Source organism: Motacilla alba, chromosome 2 (genome assembly GCF_015832195.1).
Source record: "Motacilla alba alba isolate MOTALB_02 chromosome 2, Motacilla_alba_V1.0_pri, whole genome shotgun sequence".
In the NCBI taxonomy this organism is placed as follows: Eukaryota; Metazoa; Chordata; class Aves; order Passeriformes; family Motacillidae; genus Motacilla; species Motacilla alba.
Window position 1 is genome coordinate 125,843,362 of NC_052017.1, and position 22,356 is coordinate 125,865,717.

The following is a 22,356-nucleotide window of genomic DNA, read 5'->3' on the forward strand; positions in this document are numbered from 1 at the left end:
TAGTGGATGTGACAGGAATCTCTCAGACATTATAGAAGTAGGTCCACTATCACTTACTCCACCACTTTTCCAATACATATTCATTTTTCCTACTCTATCTTGATTGGAAAAATAAAGTTTCTTTCACCTTTCTCACAGACAGATAAATCCATACTATATCTATAAATTGTCATTATCTGTTATTATACATAGGCATTCTTGTTTTGAGGCTAAATTTGGCCTTAATGCTACACAATATCTAAAGAACAGTAGCTATAAATCTTACAACAATATATACCAATTAAACCACAATGCCTTTATGAAAATTTTTTTCTGTTCTCTTATTTATTGACAGATTTTTTTTTAATTACAACACAATGAAACGATGGTAAGTACATAAGATGCAATAGTATAAAAAGCCATTTTAACCCTTCCCTTGGTTAAGACACTTACAGCAGACAAGAACTGCCCCACCCCAATTCCCCCCTTCTCAAATGAAAACAAAAAATAAATATAAATTAATAAATATAAAACAAATCACTGCACAGCCCTTAACTCTTTGATTGCCATGGCAAGAACCACAATGATGATTCTAGCGTGTGACGTTCGATGGTTAAAGGTTGCCGCAGCAGTCAAAGGGTTATAGCATTGTAAACATAAGTATTTGTTGAAAATGTTCAGTCATGTTAATGGTCTACAGCAATGAGATTATTATCATGACCCCTTGACCTTTAATGACACAACAGTATAAGGAGTTAAAGAGATTAGCTTGGTGAGCTGTTACATAGATTAATTAACCCATTGAGTTTAACAATGCACTATGAGGTCTTGATTTGCTAACAAAAGACTACTTGTGTATAATAAAACACTGTTCAATGCATTGATCAATGAAATCAATGAAAAAAATCAGTCTAAGCACCACAAAATTTTGCCTGATTATATCTGACAGTCATAATACACTTTAGCACCATTTAGTCAGCCTTGCATTTGCACACAAACAAGCTTTGTGTTTGTCAGTAGAAGCTACCTGAAGGAATAACATATGTCAGTTATAAAAAGGTTACCGTATAGAATGCTGTGTGAGCCAATAAAATAAAATAAAATAACAATAATAAAATGAAATTCAGTTGCAGAAAGCAAATAAATGCTCCAGTTATTTTGATACTAACACACATCCTAGTAAGCGGAACATGGGCATGAAATGAATATGAAGCTATGCAGAGAAAAGGGAATAAAAATGAGAAATTTGTTTCACACAAGAGAAATCATCACATCCATATTCTGACTTATTTGTCAGGCTTTGAAAAATAAATGATCAACTCTTAGGTAGTTGAAGATAAAGAGCTTGAAGATTTATGTTAAACAATATGTGAGTTTTAGGGTCATGTTATGCATAAAACCACTTTCAGAGCTATCCTATCAACTGCACAAACACCCTTGTCTCTGCACGAAAGGTTGATTTCCTCTTCCTCAGACATGGAGGATAAATAAGCAAATCACTGGGTGGGCAGAACCAGAATTTTAGTAGCTTCTAGCTAACATATTGGAACCAGAACAATTTCTGTTGGAATTACAGGGATGAAGGAATGTCAGCAATAGAAAATGGAATCAGTTGCTAAAATAACACTTAACAAGCAGAACTGAGGAAGAAATCAAGTTCTGATTCAAGAATACAGCACCTGGAGAGAATGCAAGCTGCATGTTACTAATAAAGAGAAACAAGGATGTGTATGAAGCTTGGAAAACAATGTACCCTTCTTGTATATATCCATATCAAACTCTAGTTGACTACAGACTGACAAAACTAGCTGCACATGCTTTAACTGCTAACAATACTACCACAGGACTGGCAAGGAGAAGACACTGCATCCCTCAAACAGTTTCTGATCATATAGAAACACCTTTAACATAAAGCAAACCTCAGAAGTCAAACACCTGCACCCTTCTCTGCAAGCTGTGTCTGAACTGGGCAATGAATCAAGACTCCAGTAGCAGATGACAGAGTTTTTTGTATGTGATGGTGAAAAATTTGGATCAATTGGAAAACAGTGCATAATAGCAAAGCATTCTGCCATGCAACAGTGCTAGCCTATTATGCTATAGCAGTATGGTAATTGATGTAATTGATGTATGTGTATGAACTGACTCATGGTAGAGGAAGGAGTCCAGCCATAAAATCCTTGTCTAAATATCCATGACACAGATTATAGGCATCAGAATGCAAAGGAGAAAGAGAACAGGTTAAAGATGAGAATTGAAACCACTGAAAATAACACAGACTGTTGAAATGCAGTTTTCTAGTCTGCTCACATTTCGGAGATGTCATAAGCCATACATACAAATAGTATGCAATGGCTGGTAAAAGCGGTAAAAAATGGTAGGTCTCTGCTGTTACACTATCGTACATCTGACAAGTCAAATAGTTCCAAGATGCAAATAAAGAATCCATGATGATCAGCCCTGGCTGTACCATGCCTTTTTCATAAAAGCCTTAAAGATGGCAATATCAATGGAAGGCAAAGGCTTCAATAATCTGCTGTAAGTTAGAGCTCAGTGTGGTAGTACTGGACAATGAACAAGATTCAGTGAAAGATATACATCAAGTTCCTCAAATATTCGCAGGAGATTTGAGAAGGTACTACCTCTTCATTGTAGACACAAAAAGCTGCAATTCCTAATGACAAAGTGTAAAAAGTTGTACATGCTTAAATGAGATAGACAACAAAACTGTTTTTGCTCATTTGTATAATGAACAGATCATTTTCCACTTGCCTACCAAGAGAATATGAAATTAAATATTGCCCTAATTAGAAAGGAAACATGTCAAGGTCAAGGCAGTGAGAAAAGGGTATGGAGGAAAATCAGAAGTTTGACTGTACTTATCAATTTACATGGAGAAATAGAAATAGAAATAGATGATCCATACAATGGCCATAAAATTATTTTTATCATATCAAATACTTCAGGACTATCATGGAAATAAAGATACATGGCTGTAATAGAGACTAGTAGAAGTTAAAGACTTCCTTATCCTTCAGTATTTTATCAGTGAAGTTCTTCAAATCATCTTGGATCAATTTTTGAGAACAAAGGACATTTCACTGTGACCAGTTTTTTTGCAGAGATGCAGGTTAATACTAGTTTGACTAAATCTATCTCAAAAGATTTTGATTGCACCAGATATATTACTATATATATTTGCAGTCAGATTTAGAGCAACTATATTGTGAAGCTTTTTGACTGACTGCTCTCTGGTGGGTTATGAATCCAAATACAGAATTCAGTGGACTTTATAAAGCCTAACAGATATCTTTGTTGTTGGAGGCCAATAATACTTTCCAAGCTATCACCAAGTTCTTGGTAATATCTCTTTTTTGTTGTTGATTACATGAAATTTTAATGGTATTGGTGATCCTTGTCTCCATCTCCTTGTATCCATCTCTTTTAATAAATTGGTGTTGTACTTGCACTTATAAGTGAAAATTTTTTCATTCCTTTTCCTATTTTCTTTTGGTAATAAAAAATGGAAATGTTCTTATGCTACTTTTCTTGTGTCTGTCTAGGCTTTGACCAAAAGTCCTAGCTGGTTTTCCTGTGGGTCCTAGAAGTTATGGAAATAAAGTTCATGACTAGTTTAAGTTTCCTCTGAGAAAGACTTCAACAGGGTGTTAATTTAAAACTGCATTTGTCATCACTGTAACCCCGGCACTGCTATCAGTACGCATTCCTCTGAAGGTGGTAGAGTCTGTTGGATGGTGAAAAGGGAGGATCATGAATCTTGATCTGTCCTGTAGAATGATTTTTCAACCAGACACAGTAAGACAGTACTGTGATTGGACAAGTGATATCAACACAGTAAAGATAGATGTTACGTGTGTATACATGTATATATATATATATATATATATATATATATATATATACACACACACACACACACACACACACACACGTTTATATGCACTTGATAATGCTTTACCTATTTGATTAGGTAGCATAAGAGTTGGGAATAGAGCATTTTCATCATCACACATTCCACCAATTCTGGATTCCTATTCAAGGCTAAATTTTGTTGAGTATAACGATGTCAGTTATTTCCATAAGCTGTGAGTATTGACAACGGCTATTCTGAAAAGTCTTTTTGATTGTTTTCATCTGCCTGGTGATGCATGGCCAGAATTCATAGCACTTTATCATGTGAGGTAAAACACATCCATGTGTCTATAAGCTGCGGCTAGGCCTTGCAGGTATGAATTGAAGTTGGCATGGTCATTTAAAACAGAGCTGTAGATTGCTGATGATGTCTCCAGAATGCATGTCATCACATGTATAATTTCCTGAACTACATGATTCTACTTATATCCAAATAGACAAACTGCTCGGAGTTGACTTCAACACAGTGTTCCCATAAGATATGAAGGCACCCAGTAGGTGAGCACTGGCAATTTTGTGGCAATGGCCAAGCAAAACATATACAATATATTCTTCTCTGTTTAGAATGATTGTATGCCCAAATATGAGGCTGTGCAATTACCTCCAATATATCAGTAGTAAACCAGTACTTTTGAGATCTATTTAGTATCATCTAATGTTAAACACTGACAAAGAGTATTAGAAACCATCATTTTGGAAAGTGATGCAAAAAAGGATACTATGGTTAAACCAATTTTTTCTTCTTTAAGATAGCAAAATGATAGTAAGGGAACCAAATTTTTATACCTTATTAACATGGATTACCTGCTGACACTAAGTACTCTTGGCTTCAACAAGGCAGATGAATTTATGCACAGCCACATAAGCTATGAATGTGTATGTAAACTGGGTGTTAAATACCAACACATCAGGATGGAAATATGAATTAGAAACCATATTTTATAACTCAACACAGAACCCTGCAAATGGTGAACCCATATGGACATTCACTGATTGGCAGAGTTATACTGTTCTGTTGACAGTGTGTAAGTAACAGAATACTTCACTAAAAATCCTTCAAACTCCATTGTCATATTGTTAAGGACTAAGCAGGTACTTTAGGAAGTTATTTTATGTCAGTATTCTGTTACTAATCCCAGTTCCCAGAAAGTCAGTTCCTGGAATGATGGGTTAGTAAAGGGGTTATCCAAGACACATGCATGATAGAGAATGAACAGGATTATTCCTAAGGATGGAGACAGTACTGCAAGAATGAAAGAAAAAAAAAAAGTCATGAAAGGCTATGAATTAAGATATGCTGCTCCAAGAAGATTAAGGTTGCAGTTATAAAAAGGACATGATTCAATTTCATATGGTAAAATTACTATTAACTTAACAGAAAACCTTGGTTTATGTAGTGGGTATAATAATAATAATCTGTGGACAATGGTACTCAACAGAAGCAGAAGAAACTAGGCTGTGTGACTGGAAAGCTTCATGCCATCATAAGTGGCTGGCCTGTGTAATGATTATTGTTTATGAAGTATTACTGTGACAGCAAGTATCACTATGCTGCATACGCATCCAAGCACAGAAAAATGTCTTTAGCATGTTAGTTTACATCAGCCTTTCTTCATTTATGTCTTCTTTGCATCTAAAATTTATTTCATCTATACTGTTGGTAGACCAGAGCAATACTTAAGACCATCTCCACAAAGCCAACATATTTTATGGACACCACTTACAGAATGTCCTTTATAAAGACAAAATGGGCAGCTGCAATTCCAAATGTTAACTAACTGACCATCATTTTTAGATGATATGCTAAAACTTATGTATACTGGGAAAGAAGACCTGTTTATAATGTCTTTAATGCTGTTTACATCCATCCTTGAAATATATTTTGATTTTAGGAAAAGATGCTTGCTGAGCTCACACACTGATGATCACTCAAAATATGATCTTCTGATTATTATTGGGCATTCCTACTTACATGCATGCAAACATCAAATAATTCCATATCATAAAAAAAATTAATGCTGCCTAGCATTGGAGGCTACCTTAGATCAAGCCTCAAATGGAGCCAGTTTGCAACAAGTGATGGTATGCTTTTGATGTTTACCAGATATTTTCAGCATTGATGGCACTGATGACAATGTCTTTCTCCATCAGCCTCTGACATCTCAGATGGCAAGCCACAAGAATGGGTTAGACAGATTTGACTCACACATTACATATTTTTCATGAGACTAGTGGCAGACAACTTAATTACATGCATATATCAGAGATTAATTTTATGAGTACATGGTTCATTTACACCCAATTTTGTAACTGACATATGTTTAAATGGTCTTATCTCGTGAGAACCACTCTGTTTGTCTGCAGTCTGTGTGGTGGGAGCTTAGGAAGTATGCCTAACATTACAGTGCTGGAGTATCACAAGTATACCATTGTATTGAATAACAGGTTATCTGTTCCTCAGCTTCCAGACAATATTATTTGATTTACAGCATAGCTGGACTCCTAAGTGGCCAGTGGCATTTGCTTCCTCAGCTGATAGTAATGATTTCCCTTATAGCTCATAGACCTGCAGTCATCTATTTGTACTTCTGGAAACAGAGGTGTCCAGAGACAGTCTTGACAACAGCAAAAGGTAAACCAGCAGCAACTGTTCTGTTATGGCTGCTTCACATCTACTGCCATGGTGCATGGCTTCCTTCACCTCTGCAGTAGGTGGTGAAATTTGGGCCATGTTGTAAGGAGATATGGGAGCCAGGACAGAGCAAGCTCCTGCAGTCATACCCTTGCTCCTCCACCCACTCATCTCATGTTCTTTCCAAAGCAGGCTGCTAATGGTATGGTAGCTTGCATTTCTACTTCCTTAAAAATCCAGTGCCTGGAACATTCACTGTTCAGTTTACTATGCATGTGTTTTAAGATTTGTCCTAACAATGGTTCATACACAAAAAAAAAAAAAAAAAAAAATAGGAATGTAGTACTTCCATTGCTAATAGGCAGACCAACTTCCTAGACTATGCACTGTTTTCTAACCAACAAGCTAGAATTAGATTCTATATAATTTGGTACCAAAAGCTACATTTAACTGACATTTAGATTGTAAAGTAAGACCCCCCCCAAATAAGTTGAAAAATCAAAAATTAAGCCTTACACTCCGTTCTTAACCCACAGTGCTAACAGCACGGGAGTCTTGATCAAGCAACTGGGGATGTGAAGTATGCTTCTAAGAAAAAGTGTAAGTCTGCCCCTTATGCTTGGGTCTATTAGCTTATGTTATTTTAATTCACAAAATTAGCCTTAAAAAATCTTTTTCTTTAATTATCCCCTCCCTTTTCCCACTTTGAAAGAAGAAAAAGAACAAAAATTCATAGGAATATATAAAATATGTATTACATTTATTCAGGAGACTTGAAAGGGCTCCTTTGGAGCCATTTGAGTCTCTCCATCCCAGCCTATCCAGTAAATATACAGTTACATATTTTAAATTTTTTTTGATAAAAATTAATTTTTTCTACAGTCAATAACCTTTTCATAAGTTTAGATATTGAAAGGCCAAAGGAAACACTACCATAATCTACTCTGGCCTTCTGCATCATACAGACCATAGTACTCTGAAGATACACGACCTTGTGTAGTCAGCTTGATAGACTGTAGATGATTACACAGCACTATTCAGTTTTGTATTGTTCCAAAATACAGATCATGACAATAGCAATATGGAAATGTTTATTTAAAAAGTCACGGCACATGAGCAGGAACCCAGATTGCAGACCTGAAAATATTTTCAATTTGCTTTTTCTTAATTCTAATAGTCATAGGCCCTTGTAGAAAAACAACTATTCAAAAAAAATTGTCTTAAAACTTTTACTAATTTGAGCTCAAAATTAGATCAGGCAACATCACTAATTTACTCTGAAATTCTATAATTTGAAACTAGCCAATACGTATTTGGAAATTACAGTGAACGCAAATGCTCCTCATCTTTTACTTAAAACAAACCTTTATGACTGCATTGCAACCTACTGAAAACATGAGTACGTAACAGAAATATTGACACAATCTTGCTTTGCATGACATAAACATGCCAATATAATTTTTCTCCCTCTCTCTGTATATAGTATATATGCACTTTTAAGTAAAAGAAAATAGATTCAATGATCAACTTATCATGTATCATGTAACTACCATGTACAATATACCAAGCACTAGAAATATCACACTTACCTTCCTGCATAATTACAGTTAAATTCTCCAAACACAAATATTTTTGTTACCTTATCAAAGAACAACAGTCAACATGCTCAGCACTTCATTACTGTCAGGGAAACGGTTGCAGAAAAAGTTAAAGCTGCCATGAAAGATATTTCAAAACTGAAATGAAATTTTCAAGTGAATAAAAAAACTGATGAGATGCTGTTCTGACTTAAAAAAAATATAAAAGAAATTATCCTACTTTAGAGAAAAAGCAAATACAGAATAAGTAGTTCTCTTAGTATTTTCCTCCAGCTATCCAAGGGGAAAAAATTGGAACAGCAACATCAATCATTTTGTTCTGTCTATAGCAGAACATAAGTTGTAGTAGTTTGTTGACAATAAAAATTTCTCAATGGATTAAAATGTGCATGTCTATGTATGTGTGTGTTTGTGTGCTTTTATAAGTATACAAACACACATCTTAATACATATGACAAACAGCACAAAATTTCAAATTCACCAAATGAGCTGATCTGCAGCAAAAATCCTGTGCAACTAAATTGTCAATAAATCTATATTTTCAGCAACAACTGGCTTGGATTTACTAAATAATGCTATTGGCTGATACTGGTGCGCTTCTAACCTACAGTATGCAGTACTTCTACAAAACATCTCCAAAATGCCATCTGCATTGCATATTTGCTGTAAAACTATATCTTCGTTTTTGTTAACCATACATATGTATATCTGTTTATGCTCTAAGAAATAAGTTTGCAATGCTTTATAGCATGCCACATATGTTCATAAGTCCTCAAATCAATATAAAATCATGTAATTGAAAAAAAGGCATACTATTTTTCATGCTATGCTCAATATAAATATAAATTCAAGGCAGTCAAGCTATCCATTACCAAAACAATAGTAATCATAATATATATGCATATATACCTACACTCTCTAAAAAGTGATCCAGTTATGTGGATTAAGAAACCAGTAAGAAATTGGTTGAACGTAGTATAAAAGTCTCATTTTATGTAAAAGCCCATACTGGCCATTTCAAGTATTTTAATACTTTCCTATAACCTTTTCATCAGTAACTAGATATTTGTAGAAATAAGAATTTTATACTGAAAATTGTATTCAAGTTAAATAAAAATTAACTTCTGCTGTAATTCATTTTTAGAGTGTGCATGTATACATAGCAAAATACCTTTCTACAGACCTATCATAAATATTTTAGTTTATGTCATTTCTCTCCTACTAAAACACTTCTTTTCTCAAATTTTGGATCACGTCTATCAGGCCTTTCAAGAAATAAAACTCATCTAAGTTCACCTGCAACACCAGATTCCCTTCAGTTTGTGCCAGTTTGCAAGTTAAAGGTCAAAGACATAGGACAGTACACTTTAAGGAAATTCAGACAGTGAAGCTGTTCACAGAAGACAATGTTTTACTTGGTAATGACAGTCAACAGGTCAATAATCAAGTTCAAGGCAAGCTGTTCATTGTTGCAAAAGCTACTCCCCTCAAAACCTGGCTTTCATAAAAAACCAGGCGTCTGACTTTTGGGGTGCATCATTCTGACCATCTTTAATAAGTTCACAGCCCAGTGACTGTAAAGCCTATCACTGCAAGAAGCAGCTCCTAAAATCAATAAAGAGGTCTGTCAGTTGCTGACTTTTCTCTAGGAAAAAATTATTGATACAAACCTGCTCTGCAGGTCACATGAAAATGACAATACTGCTGTTAGCACAAATTACACAGAATGACAAAATGTTTTGGTGGTCCCTTGGCTCTGTCAGTTGATACCATGTTTGACTGAAGGCCAGAAATTTTAACCCTTTGAGAACTATGATGAACATGCAAAGGGGTAACCAGAGGATACTCATGCACTATCAGAGTCATCTTCTTAGCTTTCTTTTGAAACTGTAACTCTGCCTCTGCAGAGGCAAATCGAATTGTCATGCAACACAGTCTCAAGAGAGAAATCCAAGATGCTTAAGATAAGAGGCTAAGCTATAAAATTGTTGACAGCTCAGAAAAATTCTTGGAAAGTGATAGAAATTATTAAAATACGTTTGGTTCCTTTAACAAGAAAGTAGCTGGTAAATATATTTTGTTTTCTCTTCACATTACAAATGCTTTTCTATCAATAATGCAAATAATTAAAAATGCAGTCACAAGAAATCTGTTTTGAAAAACTGATTTTCTTTTGAAACCTGTATTACCCAAACACAATTCTGTAATTTAATGATGACCAAGATTAACATCCGCCAGACTCTGAAAACTGGATGCAATAGTTCTCAAAGGGTTACACCACCAATATAATACCAGTGTCAAGTCTCTCAATGGTCTGTTGTTTTAGTTCATTGAAATCCACTTCAGAGACACACTGCTTTTTACCATTCTTTGGAATGAGTGCTCCTGACAGACCTATAAAAGGCCTGGGGTAGTTGGCTTGGTACAGCTTGGGAAAGATAATGTAGGAAAACCAACCAGAAATCAAACCAACCAATAAAAAGGTTCTGCTTGAATATAGTATTGAATATGAGTTTAAAACATTGAGGACATAGCCCAGAGCAGCTGTAAAAAACACAAAATGAATGTATTAAGGCTGTTACTATATTGCAGATATTTTGGCCCCTTGTTTGTTGGAAAATGGCTGTCCGAACAGTCTGAAGTCCTGCGTGTCATCCGAGTCTCCCACCTGACAAAACTGGAAGTAGGAGTATAGGACTTTATCCGTAGCAGACAGAAAGCAATCCTCTTTGGAGACAAAGCTGTTTTGGGTCTTCTCACTTTCCTGAAAGTTCCATTGTTGGTTGTTGTGTTTCTCTAAAAAAATTTACTTTCAGCAAAAAATTCTTCGAAGGGGAACAGGCCTTAAGGGAAAAATGTAGAAACATTGGAGATATTTTTATTCCTCTTTGTTAGTTAATCCTGATAGTTTATAGGGCATTGAGCGTGCAGAGGGAAGGCCTAGAATTGAATGACAAAGAAAGACAAAGGACTGAAGAAACAGCAGATACTGTGTATCATGGAAGCTTCCCAGCTGAGCGAATCGCCACTCATGCGCAGGACAGGCAACCCCTGGGTTTTAGAGATCAGCTTTGTTTCAGACTGACAGATGCCCGCTCCTAGCTAGGAAACTGCATAACAGCTCTTGTGTTGAATCTCAAGTTGCCACAAACTCCTGGGAGGGAAAGAGAAAAAACCAAAACCCTACATCACACCCACTCTTGCATAGAGCGTTTGCAGTACAGTATGTGGCGGGGTGTTCCTTTCCTTTTGAACTGGAACACAGTGTAAACCAAGACAAGGAGGCACAAGGCCAGGATGCAGGGAATGACGATAGCTATGGCTTTCACAGTGCTGGCTGTGTTGTCCAGTTTGATGACAATGTCAACATCATCTTGAGGGCTGTGTCGGTCTTTATCTCGGTCTGTTGGTCCATCACAACCCATAAAATCCTTGAGGATGGATCTGGGATAGCCAGGTTCCACCCTGAGCATCTGGTTATTGAATTTCCAGTACTCTTTTCCTTTGTAGAAATATGTGAAGCCTGAGGAAGAAAGTTGCAATTATTCATGGTCATAAGAAATCATGTCATCAATATACCATTATGGAAATTACTAGTTTCAATTTTTTTGTAATTAAAAAAAATCAAAATACATAAGGAATAGACTTCAGTTAGAAGTCTTTCAAATCTTTTTTTTACAAATAATTTTCTTTACTATCTCTAGAAATCTAAAGTTGAGTTTGGGGATTTTGTTTTGGTTTTATTGTTTGTTTGTTCTTTAGTTGTTCTTTCATTCAGTAAATGGGGATTTTATTTTCTTTCATTACTACAAAAATAATCAAATAATTACAGAGAATACTGTCTATGAAAAGTCAAGGTTTGACCAGTTTGTTTTTTTACTGGAAAACCAACTAGAGTTGGAATCCTCAGGGACAGGACTTTAAAGCATCACAACCTCTTTAAGATGGGAAGTCTCCTGAAACAAATTGCAATGCTATGCTATGCTATGCTATGTAGAAATGATAAATGACCCTCTTCAATCTCACATAGCCTATTGCTCTACTTCAGAAGGAGACTGGATGAAATAACAGCATCTTTCACATGAGATAAAAGGTGTAACCAGATTTAAGTTTTCTGTGAAGACCTGATACTTGTTCATTCAGGCACAATCCAATGTTATTATTAAACATGCTTAAATGAAGAAAAAGCTTACTCTTGCCAAAAATCTATATTACTTTATTATCCCAGTTGAAAAACAGCATTGATCTGGCAAGACACAAACCTTCCGGATGGGTGAACTTTCTCCTACTGTTTATGAACTGAATGGAAACAGCTGGATTTTGTCTTCTCTTCACTTTATACATCTCATATATTTCCTGCAGTATTAAAGGCTACTAAGACAGATTGGACACTATTTGTATTTAACAATGCTTCCTGAAAAGGCTGGTAACTGCCTACCTGGAGATAACATTATTAACCACCTATTCAATCAACAGTTATTTTCTTTCAGTTCTAAAATTTAAAAAAATAAATATTTGATACTCTATTTTGCAGCTGAAACTGTAGGAAGTCTTCATCACCTACTTCCACTTTTCAGAAAAACGTGAGTGTTTCATCATTCTTCTACATTAGGTATTTTTGTAATTTTAATAGCCTTCCTAGCCACTGAAAAAGTATTTTCCTTTTCCTTAATCCTTTGCATTTTTATTACCTGAACATATGCTCATAGATATGTAGAAAGATCTAAAACAATTTGAAAAAAAAATACAAAAAGTACTGATCTGTATCAAAAGGGTAGCTAGACTTTTTTTCAGAAAATGCCTTCTATTCTGGTTGGAATAAAACTTAAAAGATGACTGTAATTCTTCAAATATGATGAAGTTTTAAAATTTTAGCACATACAAAGTTCCTTAAAGCAATCTGGAGTTTAAATTGAAAGCATTACCAAGTGCAAAATTTCAGTATTTTGAACCCTATCTTTGGATTACATATAACAATATGCCTTTCAGAAAGTACTGCACATCCTGGCCATGGATAAATTTTTCAAGTATGGAAATTTGATGTATTATCTCCATAAATACTCTAACACATATATAGAGATCATATACAGATGTGACACCTCTAAATTTTCATACATATATGCAGAATACATGTATGTATACTCAGGGGTAGAGGCAAGTCAAAATACAAACTTTAGTTGGCAGTAATTGATATTGTGCAGCAAAAAGTCAAATTAAAACTCTTAAAGCAGCAAAGGAATTGCCCGCTGCTAGAGATCCAATATAATTTTTTTCAAATAAAGCACATTTTTCACTGGAAAACTCTGTTTAAAAAGTTTAAAATTTTAAAATTTTCTGCCATTTTTGATGAGGTAGGAACCAGGATAATAGTCAGTTACAGCTGAAAGGTGGAAGCTACCAGCAGTGAAGGACAATTCTAAGAGACTGAGTAGTTTTACTGCTTCTCCTGACAGAGTAAATCATCTTGAATAACCTACTTTCCAGTTAAAAGCAACACAAAAAATCCAATCTAGTAAAAAGGCCAAAATACAGACAGGGTTTCTTCTTATGGGTACAACAGACACAAAGCAAGGAAGCAATTAGGCATATTTTTGAAAAAAAACCCAAACATTTCCATGGTAAATTACTTAATACAGTTAGAGGTTGAAATAGGAGACTAAAATGTTTTATAAAAGGAAAGAAATATTTTTATTTTCTTATTAAAAGGAAATTAAAATATTATGGCAATAGATATGTGTCCTGTTTTATGAGGCAAAGAGAATAAATTCAGAACCTACCAATAAATAAATAATATATACCATATAACCATTGTCCAACAATGATAGGATACAACAAATGCATATTTTTATTCCCATCAAAAGGATATAAAACCTCTGTGCAACTGAGGGCTCTGTTGGCAGCCGGCCACCATCCCCTGGGTAGCACTGAATTCTCCTAAGATGGAGATTTTGGCTGCTCCCATTTGTTTTCTGATGTGTCCAGCTGAGATTCCAGACTCTAGGTATGTGATGATGCATCTTGATAAAGCTAATAATACATCATACTACAATCCCTGTTATCTGCTTTTCTACTTCATAGACTTATAACATCTTTGATTTACATAAATTCATTGGGATATTTCTGCTTACATAATGATTTTGCTTCCCTTTGCTAGCTTTCGAGAATGAAAGCAATACCTTCTAAGCTGCTTAAAAAGCCAGCACCTTGAAAATTCAATAGAGACATACTGTGTTTATAAAGCTTGTTTTAAGAGGTACTATAATCCAGCAGAGAACAAAACCAAAATGAATTAAGACAGAAGAAAAAAAGAATGGAAATTAAGGTTTATAATACTAAATTTGAAAGTGTTTTCAGCTCTAGGTTAAACAGTTAAAATAGCAGTTAAACAGTTAAAAGAGCATTTTCACTAAAGCTAGTTCTATAGCAGGAAATACTCTGTTCAGATATCAAGAATTCCTTCACTGGTTAACCTGAATAGTCAATCATCCCTCTACTGCTCTATCTTACATAAAGGGTGTAAATAAATCATTAAAACAAGAACTTGTTTGCATACCATTTTCTTTGTGGACAAAGGCTCCCTGAGGAGATTCTGGGATACCTTTCCAGATTGTGATTGGTTTGGGATAACCAGGGTCCATGGATCTCATTTCTTCACTGTACCTCCAGTACCTGAAATAGTTTTTAATGGAAAAAAAAAGTGCATCTGTAAGATAGCAGATGAGTAACTTTGTATTTTCCCCCTCTAATACCTGCTACATTCTTTAAGTGGGAATACTGGATTTCTTCTCTTTGAACATACATTACAAATAAATCTATTTGCTGTTTCATGTAAATAGATAGAAGATAAAATATTTTGCACTTCAACAACTAAACCAGCCTGTATCTTACTTATAATCACCACAATTCTGATGTCTAAGGATTTTGCACAGTGACACAGAAAGATGCAACACATGTAAAAAAAAAATGTACATTAATGTTTTTCATAATATTGTAATAATGCAAGTGACAGTAGATTCAGATTAAAATACTGCCAGCAATCTTAATTTAACTCTTCATATGTATGTATTACAGTAGCTTTTAATTTTATTTCATTATCACTAGACAGATGCAGTGTATTACAAAATTCAACCTGTTTGTGGGCCTTTTTGCCAGCCAGCCTTTCTCAAACTTAAAAAGCTTCAGCATGCAATTCTAGTAATCCTAAACATCTGAGAAGTATTTACACTTGTGATTTATTTACACTTAGGGATGATATTTTCTTTTCCTGTTTTTTGAGCTCCTTCTTTTAATAACCACTGGTTTCCCACTAGGCCTAAATGACTTTCAAAGATATACTTTGTCATTAAAAGTCTTTGAGGACATACTCAGTGCACACTCTGCAATCACAAAACTTCTGAGTTTTCATCATTGATGAGAATGATTAGGGATCCTTCCCTACTAGGGAAGGACTGATCATGACACCACCTCAACAATGTTCTGAAATAGTGAACATGTCTACAGGATAAGGAGAAGTCTTGATTTATTTGGCATGTCAAATGTTCACAAGCAAACTCCCTAATGATGGTTTGAGCTCTACAACCTACATAAACTTGTTGCTGTATCTCAAAGACTGATAAATAACAGAGGGGAAAAAAATCAAAGTCCACTTCATAGCTTTACAAAAAGAGAATTTGGAAAATATTTGCTAAACAATGTTCTATATCTAAGCCTATTTACTTCATGATATCCTGAGCCATTGAATGACTAAGCTTTATGAAGAAAAAACATTGATTTAAACTCTAAAGTGCATTAAAAAGTTGGACCAGACCAGGGCGAAAACAAGGACATTTGTCAAGAAGTTCACCGAACCTATTATTTTCTAGTCCCAAATGACTCAGTTCTGGTAGGATAGGAACAACAGAGGGATTAATGTTTTCTGTAGTCAATTTTTTCCCCCTTTATGTGTTTCATACAATTATTTAGAAGAATTATCATTAGTGTTGAAATAGATAATGTCAAATTACAACAACAGTGTTCCATAAATGAGCTTCTTTAGACATATGACTGTTTATTGGTTCAAATTTAAATCTTTTTATAGGTTTAGTTAATGGGATTTTCTTGTTTGTTTACTTTTTTGCTTGGTGATTTTTATTATTATTTTTATTTTATAGCCAATATTTGATGTCATGAGCAATGTACATTGAGAAACTTACTGTTGTAAGGGTTTATTCCCACTGATGGTCAATATCCTGTAATGGCTCAATTACCTCTGCAAGGCTCACGTTCAATCTTCTTCTAACATACTCTATTGCATTTATATCCTGCTGAGTTTCACTGGGCTTGTTAGCTCGAAGTAGCAACTTTTCTGCCAGCACCTGTTTTCTCTGCTATTTTTTTTTTTTGTCTTCTATTTTTACCAATTGTGTTTTAGGAAAGTCCTGAATGTAAGTAACTGCCTATGCATGGTAATATAAAAGGACATTGCTGAATAAAGCCTAAAGGAAGTAAAAGTCACAAAAGATTCCTACTGTACATCTTTTTACAGTAGATATGTGGAGGTGGAAAATTATTGCCTGAAAAAGAATTTGAATTTTTAAAAAAGATCTACTCAACCATAGGAAGCAAATTATTTAGGCATCTTCTACTCACTATGAAAATTGATTGCTTGAAATGATACCTAGTTTTAAAACATTACAGAAATTTGGCTTAGTTATCTACTTCCCTCACCATGAGTGATGGAGAGCTATATTTTTTTAAGTAATAAAAATAGCTTTAACCATAAAATTTGTTGCAACATTCTCTAGTGCAATTTTTACAGTACTGCTAAAAAAATTACAAACTATACTGTTCTAAACATATTCTCTTATGTGCATTAAATTGATTTCTTAAGTGATCCATGAATATTATTAGTGTCTGAGAACACTAAGTACCACACAGTAACAAAAGCAGTCATAGTTTTAATAAGACTAATAGAAATATTACCATTATTAACAAGGGATAATTTGTCTCTGAGCACACAAAATTTTCACAGCGATACATCAATCAACAAACACAGTACCATACTTAAAACCTGTAAAATCCATCATTCAGACAACTCGCAGTGTTTCAAAAATTAATGAATTCTCCTGATGTCTCTATAAAGCAGACAAACATTCCTTTTTTTTTTTTTATTTACAGGTAAATAAAGATGCAGACACTAAGTGACTAGTACAAGTATTTCAAGAATGGAAAAACCCTTGGATTTTATGGGTTTTTTCATGCTTGTCTTTTTGTTGGGGGGTTGTGTTTTGGGTTTTTTTAGTTATTAATCATAGATATGTGTCCCTATAAGATTTATTTAGAAGTAATTCCAAGAAAATGCTCAAATTCTTCTCTAGCTCCCAGGTTTAGCTCTGAGTTCCCTTTTTTGCCTCATTATCAAATAGTACCAAAGTCATTTTCACTGACTTTAAAAGCTTTTGATCATGCCTTACCTGCTTCTGTTCTGGGGTGTACATAAACAAATAACTTCGAATATTTAACTTTAAATTTGCCACAATTGTGACTTGCCTGTTGACTTCTAGAATATAACTTTTCTTCTGGATATACTTATACCCATTCCAAGATACTCACAAAAATATAGTTTAGGTTATAAGACAAGTGAAAACAGTACAGCCATCTATGCAGGAGGAGTAAATTTCATCCTTTTGAGAAATAGAGGAAAAGGTTAACATGTTTAGCTGGTATCCACTGAATTGTTCCCTTGTAGAAATCCTATACCAACCTATCTCCTTTGAAGAAGTAGGTTTTTCCAACATCTTCCCACCAAATTGCTGAATCAATGCCATGGGAAGGAATTCCACTTCCAAGTGTTATCAAATCATGAGGATAACCTGGCTGGAGAGTAGTGTCCTTGAAAACCCAGAACTTGTTACCTGTACAAAAGCATATATATACACACATATATGTGTGTTAGTCATCAGTACTGTCAGTAGAAATACACTCTTAAGAAATAAGAAAGACTCCCAAGGGTCTATAGTAGTGATTCTTCCAAATAAAATGAAATGAAAAATGTTCCATCGATGCAGACAATGCAAAATTAAATATGCCTTATGGATACTTGCATTTATAAAGCACCTTTCTTCAAATAAATCCACAGAATATTTTAATACCAACTATGTAGTGATCAAAAGTAGAGTGAAAATTAAATCACCTTAAGAGACTCTGTGGTTGATAATGTAATACATTTACAGAAAAACTATGCACCAGCTTTACATTTCATGAGGAAAGAGAGAATTTTATAAGAAAATAAGGAAAAAAACACACAAAAAAGTAGAAATTACAATCTTCATAGAGACCAAATACTTTTATTCATCTGTATTTCTCCCCAAAAAGTTAAATTACTCATGAAGTATGTATGATTATTTCAGGAATAACCATAGAATTTAATATTTAAACATCTTTTCTTTTAGCGTGGCCTAAAGACAGCAAACTGAGAATCTGAATCCCAGAGGTGAAAAGCTTTTGTTACTGAAAGTAATGGTGGGTTGCCAGTGGCAGTAAGACTTAAGCTTTGTCTGTAGCTGACAAATCATTCAAAAGCTCACACTGACTTATTAAGTGCTGAAAATACAAGGTAGTTGTATGACTGCAGTTGATGTTAACACAGTGTCTACACAAACCTCAGATTACCCAGGTTACTCAGATCACTGTCTTAAATATGAATGTCAGCATAGGGCTTCCTGGACTGCAGTGCAGAGTGGATGAAACCTACTGCTAGAGGGGTAACTGCAATTACTAGATAAATATTTTGTGTATATATGGATCCATGCCTACAGAAGTAGCTGCTGCACCTGTGTTTCATAGTTGAGATGCCCCCCTGTTTGTGGGAGAGGATGCTTCCTGTGGTCTCTCTTCCAGATGGATGGCTTACCTCAACAGCCCACAGCTCCAGTTTCCAAGCTTGAGTCTTTCCTCTAGCTTCCTGGACAAGTTCTTCTTCACTGAATACTTCCCTGATTATCTCACCTACTTCACCATCTCATATTAAGCTTATAGCCCAATATTTCCTCAATAATTTTGTTGTCCTCCTAGGGATTTCTGAACATACTGTGCCACCTGTCCTATTCTTGCAACTATCTTCTCCTTTTTTTGCAACTATCTTCTCCTTTATCTCTTCCTTTATTTCTGCTTTTTTCTAATTCTTCTTCAAAACTCACTTCTCACCTGTGTCTTTTCAGCAGAGACTTCTCTTTCAAACACAGCCTTGGCTGAAAAAAGGGAATAAAGATCCCCATATGCTCCTTAGAAATAGGAAAGGGGGAACATAATTTGCATTTATGTACTTGATGAGCTTGCTTGGATGCCTGTCTTCTCTCTGTGTTCTGTCCCCTAGACCACAAGGACACTCTTCTCAGGCTAGACTATGGGCTCTATTGTGAAAGAACCATGTGTTTATTCTCTCTTCAAAGCACTACCACCATCATTTTTTTCCATTATTACTAGTTTTAGTAATAATGACACTGAAGGAGAAGATACTCTTTGACATCACATGGAAACTTTGAGCTAAATCACAAAAAAATCTAGATAAGATTCACATATATTGAATTTGCCTTATTGGATTCTTCACATTGCTATTCATGACAATGATATTTACAATACAAGGGGAAAATTTTTAAAACAAATTTTGCTAAAACACATTTGGAAAGAGGATGTAAGAGATAAAATCATGGCTGTTCACATTAGATTTTGTACTTACCTTTAAGGCTAGACAGGTTGTTATACAGATTTAGGAGGTTAAGGTACTGTGCTGTATAAATATTTTATAAGGAAATGTAATATTACCCCAAAGACCTAGGATCATGTGTATGCCAGAATCATCAAGAGGGAAAATCCAGAGGGCTGTTTTGCTGTTGGTTTTATATTTTAGCTATCCCTCTGTGGTTTTAAACATTTGTTTAAAGGAAAGGTTTTTTTGATCTCCCTGTTTGAACTGCGGTGATTTAAAGCATGTTTTCATTTTATCAGAGATTTAATTAGGAGAAGTGGGTATAGTTTCCATCCCTCCCATGCTGGGTTTCCAGGGTTAATTTTTTATCAGCTTCACTACAGCTGCTTGTCACCCACTTTCAAGCACAGACACTACAGTTTGCTCAACAGATCCATTTTCTCTCCCTTGCCAGTTGAAGGAAAGAAAGGACTCAAAGAATGAGTATGTGCAGAGCCATTTGAAGTATTGAAAATGAAAGAGACACAGACATCTATGAAGAGCAGTCAGGGAAAGCTGAGTTCTCTGTTGACCTGGGATTAAGGTCATTGCTAACCTGAGATTTACCTTTACTGAGATGCCTTGTAGGGTTTGATAATGACAGAAGTGAGCATCTTCAATCATTCTCTGTCCCTCCTCCCATGCGGTTTCTTTTCTGCCAATTCATATGACTGGACACTGAAGGCTTCAGATGTTAATGGCAGTTTCAAATGCAATGATAAGAGAAGTCATGCATTTTGGACCTTACTAGTTGGTACTTATGGTGTGAACAACAGATGGCATCCAGTGAATGATCCTGGGCCAGCTCATTTCTGTTTCAGAAGATCATTCAAAATGACAGCTGTTGCACAGCATTGAGAGGCATATGCTGTGATGTATGTAATGCCAATACTTTTCTCTGTGCCTCACAAGGAATAAAAGTCAAAGCAATTGTTATGAACATATCATTATCAGCCATACCCAAGGAGGCAGAGTTAACTACCAACAAGATCAGGTCATACCAAAATAAACAAAGGTCATGCACAAGCCATTGCAAATCACAGCACCACTGAGCCATGTTTTTTTTCCACATTCAGAGATACTGAAGTAAAAGGAAAGTGTAGATGTGGGAATAGGCATAAGAAACTGAATTCTTCACATAATTTCTTACTAAGAAACAAATTCTTTCTTAGAAAACAGAGAAAAGGTAAATTTATCTGTATTCTACGGAGACAGGGGAGCATTGAGATCTGTAACATATGTAAGCAAAGCCTATTGATGCTAACTAGCAGGAATTTTATTTAACATTTGCTTTAGAAGACATGTTTAGTCTGCTATAACTGTGTTGATGGTTAATGAGAAGTACTGTATATCAGAAATCCAAATGTTCCATCTGGCTGACAGCTTTCACTTCAGTTTTTTGTTTGATTGGTTTTTTTAGGAGGTTTTAGGACGTCTTGTTTTGGATTTTTTTTCTGTCTCTCACCTGGAGGAAAGTGGGTGTCTATTGATCAGAGAATTGATCTGATCAACACAATTTGATCAGAACCCAATGTTAGGAGACGTTGAAGCTGAAAATCAGTGCAGTGCAAAAGATGCCCAACTGTAATGAGTATGATATAATTTTATTTCTAACATATTTACAAAATTTTAAACGTAGTACAAACTAATGCTAAAGTCAGTATGCTTTCATGTAGTTTGCATTCCACTTCCGCTAACAGTTAATAAAACCTCATTAACTGTGATCGTAATGGAAAGAACTATGACAAAATTAGTCATAGTTTTATTCTTCTTATTGATAACTAATGCTTCTTTGGACTCAAAACCTGCGCCCTTGGCAGAAACCACCACTGTGTTTATTTTGCAAAGTTGTTTTTTTAAGGTCTCATTGGTAGATTTGTTATTTTCACAGAGAATAAAGCACCACATGTTTCATGAAGTCTGAAATTTCAGAATGTTTAATATCTCTGCTTTTATTCCCTAATGTAAGGTCTAATATAATAAGAAGCAGATTGGCAAGGTCAGAAGCTGAGAGTGAAGCAAGTGATAAAAAAGCTAAAATGTCTTACTTCTTGAAATAATGCTTTGTTAAATATCATCACTATAGGGAAACAGCTGAGAAGGATGAACCATGGAATTATTTGAAGTCTCTCACAATCCATCTTTGACATTCTAAAAAAATTACTGGAAATAAAGGGCATCTGTATTGCTATGCTTCACTTAAAATTACAATAATCTAGATTTTCTTTAGACTGATTAACTTCCTAGTGACTACTGCCAACAAATATGCAGTTTTTAGCAAGTAGTTCTTCCTATATAGAATCTGAATTCTGAATAATTGTGCTTCTGGGTTTTTGTCCATATTATTTGCAATTCTGGTATATGTGTAGTTCAAGAAGTGTGCGGCATATAATCACTGTGTTAGAGTGGTGAGATGAATTTCCAAATTTTTAAACAATTACATGAAATTTAAATCAGTTTAAAATTAACATTGAATCCTAAATGTTGGT

At 34.9% G+C, this 22,356-nt stretch overlaps 1 protein-coding gene across 2 annotated transcripts in view; it reads right to left on the reverse strand.

Annotated features, from left to right (window-relative positions):
- Positions 1 to 295: 295 nt before the first annotated feature.
- The window catches only part of MMP16 (matrix metallopeptidase 16), a 170,946-nt gene continuing 148,885 nt past the window's right edge, over positions 296 to 22,356 (reverse strand). For both annotated transcript variants that reach the window (XM_038123855.1, XM_038123864.1), the window contains 3 exons: positions 17,885 to 18,035; positions 14,696 to 14,811; positions 296 to 11,665 (listed from right to left, as the gene is read on the reverse strand). In XM_038123855.1, coding sequence (XP_037979783.1) covers positions 11,331 to 11,665; positions 14,696 to 14,811; positions 17,885 to 18,035 — 602 coding nt within the window. In that variant the 3' untranslated portion in view covers positions 296 to 11,330. The remainder of the gene's footprint in view (positions 11,666 to 14,695; positions 14,812 to 17,884; positions 18,036 to 22,356) is intronic.